The sequence below is a fragment of the Lolium rigidum genome, chromosome 3 (assembly GCF_022539505.1).
Source record: "Lolium rigidum isolate FL_2022 chromosome 3, APGP_CSIRO_Lrig_0.1, whole genome shotgun sequence".
Lineage (NCBI taxonomy): Eukaryota > Viridiplantae > Streptophyta > Magnoliopsida > Poales > Poaceae > Lolium > Lolium rigidum.
In genome coordinates this window covers 37,998,727-38,002,652 of record NC_061510.1, presented here as the reverse complement: position 1 = coordinate 38,002,652, position 3,926 = coordinate 37,998,727, and the positions used below count along the sequence as shown (strand labels likewise).

General features: G+C 52.1%; 1 protein-coding gene across 1 annotated transcript; it reads right to left on the bottom strand.

Moving 5' to 3' along the window:
* Positions 1-555: 555 nt before the first annotated feature.
* Positions 556-2,175, bottom strand: LOC124695657 (probable inorganic phosphate transporter 1-12). The gene has a single exon (XM_047228483.1). The coding sequence runs from the start codon at positions 2,173-2,175 to the stop codon at positions 556-558; it is 1,620 nt and encodes a 539-aa protein (XP_047084439.1).
* Between the last annotated feature and the right edge of the window lie 1,751 nt (positions 2,176-3,926).

Sequence of the window (3,926 nt, the reverse complement as noted above, 5' to 3'; positions counted from 1 at the left end):
TGCAGGGACTTAAGTTGCTTCATCACACATTGAAATTGCTCCGATGGACACCAAAATTGTTGTCGGGCACCAAAGTTGTGCCTTCATGTACCAAAAAGTGTACATGTTCGTTACACATCAAAGTTGCTTTATCGCTCATCAAAGTTATTTTGCTGCACAACAAAGTTGCTCTGTCGCTTATCAAAGTTGCCTGTCAAAAAAAATCATCGAGACATATGAAAATGTGGTCTAGTTTCGAAGCTGTCGTCGTGGAAAATGAATAGTAATTTCGTGGCACGGTTTAAAAGTTGCAGTTTTTTAAAAACGACACATGATATCAGTTAGGCTACCATTTTTTTGACAGTTAAGACGTAATAGTTGTTGCCTAGTGCGTGTGTTTCCCATCTGGCATGCGTCCGTCCGTAAGATTTCAGGTAAAAATGAAGTACATAGAAGCTATTGGTTCACGAACCACGACACAAAACTTGCATGCATGTATAGTTGCGCTCTGAACTTCTGAGTTCTGACGGGATGCAAGAATGGATTTGTCTGTGTAGCATCTTGATTCTTGAAGGATTAAACCATCTGATCTGCCGAGGGGTTGATAGTATTGGTATTGGCTTCCTCGCCGTGGGCCTCGCCAGACATCTCTTCGAGCGACTTCCCCTTCGACTCCGGCACGAGGAACGTGACCAAGAACCCCAACAGGTTGCACGCGGCGAGCACATACAGGGCCTTCTGCACGCCGATCCCTGGCTTGTACCCGGCGTCCACGTGCGCTGGGTCAGGCGACTGCGCGGCGTAGAGGAATCCAAATGCGCCGATGATCGCGCCGGCCTTGCCCGCCGCCGCGGAGATGCCATGGCACGTGGACCGGAGCCGTGCTGGAAAGATCTCGGCCGGCACGATGAACGTGGTCGCGTTCGGGCCGAAGTTGGCGAAGAAGAATGTGAGCCCGTACATGACGACGAAGCCGACGTGGTTGCCCGGCGTGGTCCAGTGGTGATACGGGACGGCGAGGCCGAGCATGAACGCCGTCATGCCCGCGAAGCCGACGAGCTGGATGGTGAAGCGGCCGATCCTGTCGATGAGGAACACCGTGAACCAGTAGCCCGGCACGGTGCCGCAGAGCGCGATGAGCGTCTGCGCGCGGGAGATGCGGAACACCTCCTCGAGCGCGTCCATGGCGCGCGCCTTGGGGATCCAGCCGATGCTGCTGAAGATGTCCTTCTGGAACAGGTTCTGGCTGTAGTACGCTACATCGACCAGGAACCACGCCGCCGCCGTGCCGGCGAGGTGGAGGCCATGGCGCTTCGCGAACAGCGACGAGAAGAGGCCGTAGTCCTTGCCCCTGGTGATGATCTCCTCGAGCTTTTCCGGTTCCGCCTCGATCTCCGACTGAAGCACCTTGGACATATCCAGCGAAGCCTGCTTCGCGTTCCCGGCCACGAGCGCCGTGTACCGCGCCGTCTCGGGCATCTTCGTCCGCCAGTAGTACGTCAGTACCGCCGGCAGCGCGCCGAGCATGAGGATGATGCGCCACACGTAGTCGGCCTGGGGCACGGTTGAGGTGGCTGCATTGACCTGGTACGCCGGCGCTGGGAACGCATTGCGGAACACCGTGGAGAGGACAAGCGTGACGATCCCGCCCGCGAGGATGCCGAAGCCCTGCATGGCGAAGACGGCGGCGATGAAGGCGCCGCGCGTCTTCTTGTTGGCGTACTCGGACATGATAGTCGCCGACAAGGGGTAGTCGCCGCCGATCCCGAAGCCGAGCCAGAAGCGGAAGAAGCAGAGCGTGGCCATAACGCTGGTCGGGGTGTGTCCGAACGAAAGCCCGGAGGCCAGGGAGCAGACGACCATGAGCACGAGCGTCATGCCGTAGACGCTCTTCCGGCCGAGCCTATCACCGAGCCAGCCGAAGAAGAGCTGACCAGCAAGGGTGCCGCAAAGCGCAACTCCGTTGACGGCCGCAGCCACGTTGGGCGGCAGCGAGCCCGGGTCGGGGCTGGAGGGGTCGGTGTAGTAGATGCGGCCGAGCAGCTTGGTGACGAGGGAGATGCAGAAGAGATCGTAGGCGTCGGTAAAGAAGCCCATACCGGCGACGACGATCGCCGTGAAGTGGTACCACTGCGTCTTGGCGCCATCCAGCGCGGTCAGAACCTGCAGCTGCTGCGACTGTTGCCGGCTCGCCATCGTGGTGCGCGTTCTTGGAGAGCCCGTGGGTAATGCTACGATCTGACGTTGCTACGCGCCGGTGAGCGACATGCTTATACTAAGATTGAACAGAGGAGGAAACTGAATCGGCATGGAGTTTGATCAACTGCCAACAGAGTCACGGTCGGAATACATACAGATACATCGAGTTACCGCGCCAGAGTCTGAACCTTGAAGTCCTGATACGATGGATGGGACTGATTATATTGGGCTCAATTTGGATTGGCTACGGGCCCATGAGCTACTCCTGTCCAGTTCAGAAGGAAGAAATGCTACGTTTCTGCTTAAAACATTTTTTTATTTAGCTGTTTAATTTATTTTTTATTTGTATGTTATGTAATGTTATCGTTTATCTTTCTTTCATTTGAGATTTTTATCTCCTAGTTTGTTTCTTATTTCATCTTTTGTATTTTTTCTTATTTCTATTGTTACTTTTTTATTTTCCTTTTGTAAAAGTACATGATTGATCCTTTTGTAAAAGCTTTTAACCAGGCTTTGTTGGTGGAACAAGGCTGGCACATGCTAATGAACCCGGAATTGTTGTGTGCTTCAGTTCTCAAGGTTAGCTATTTGAAAAACTACGAGTTCATGGAGGCTAGTTACCAAAGCGGGCCTCATTTACCTCGTGTGGCATCATGTTTGGGCGGGACCTGCTCCTAAATGGCCTCATGTGGAGAATTGGAGAGGGGACACAAAAATCTTCATGGCATGGCATGCTAACTGGATCCCACGGTCAGGTTCCTTACGTCCACTAGGATATCATCCTAATTATTAGCTAGATAAGATCTTTGAGTTCCTGCAGCTAGATGGTCGAGGCTGGGATAAGGATAAGCTGAGGGAGCAATTTGTGGAGCCTGCCATTGAAGGTATCCTCCAAATTTCTGTTGGGTGGGCTGGCACGGCAGACTTCCTCATATAGAACTATACCAAAAATGGCATATTGTTTGTAAGATTGGCATAACACCCGGGGTGTAGCAAAAAAGATCACTTGAAGGGTAGGCTAAAGCTTCTTCGTCTTGTCGTTCTCATGTAGGATGGTTAGCTCTATGGTCAGCTCCAGTACACGGGAAGGTAACAATCCATGCATTGAGGCTTTTGGAAAAGACCCGGTTAGCTCTGTGGTCTCGTAGTTGGGACATAACTTCAAAGAATGCACATCAAGGAGAGAGTGAAGTGTGTAGGTTGAGGAAGAGAGGACGACCTGATACACCGGTTCCGTATTTCCCTTTCTCTGCCATAGCATGGAAGGAACTCCACTACCTCACTAGACAGCTAGACTGCCCACGTGGGTGGATACACAGTCACAATGTGTTTCGTTGGTGGATGATAGACTAGCTGGGTAAGAAACCAGAGAAATGGACGGCTACAATGTTGATACACATGTACCACATATGGTTGGCATGAAAGATGCACATGAAGCTACTCATATTGAAGATGCTAGAAGTGTGGCTCAGCAGAGTGTAGTTGTGCTTGAAGAGTGGAACAATATTCAGAAACGGTCGATTCCCAAGTGCACCTCTTTGGTGAAGCGATGGTGCATCCCAGGAGAGGTATGGTGAAAAGCCAATGCTGACATTGCCTATTGCCTGCCTGAAGGTAAATGAGGGATTGGGGTGATCGTTGATGGCGTGTATTTCACACGTTCGTTGGGCAACCCCAAGAGGAAGGTATGATGCGCACAGCAGCAAGTTTTCCCTCAGAAAGAAACCAAGGTTTATCGAACCAGGAGG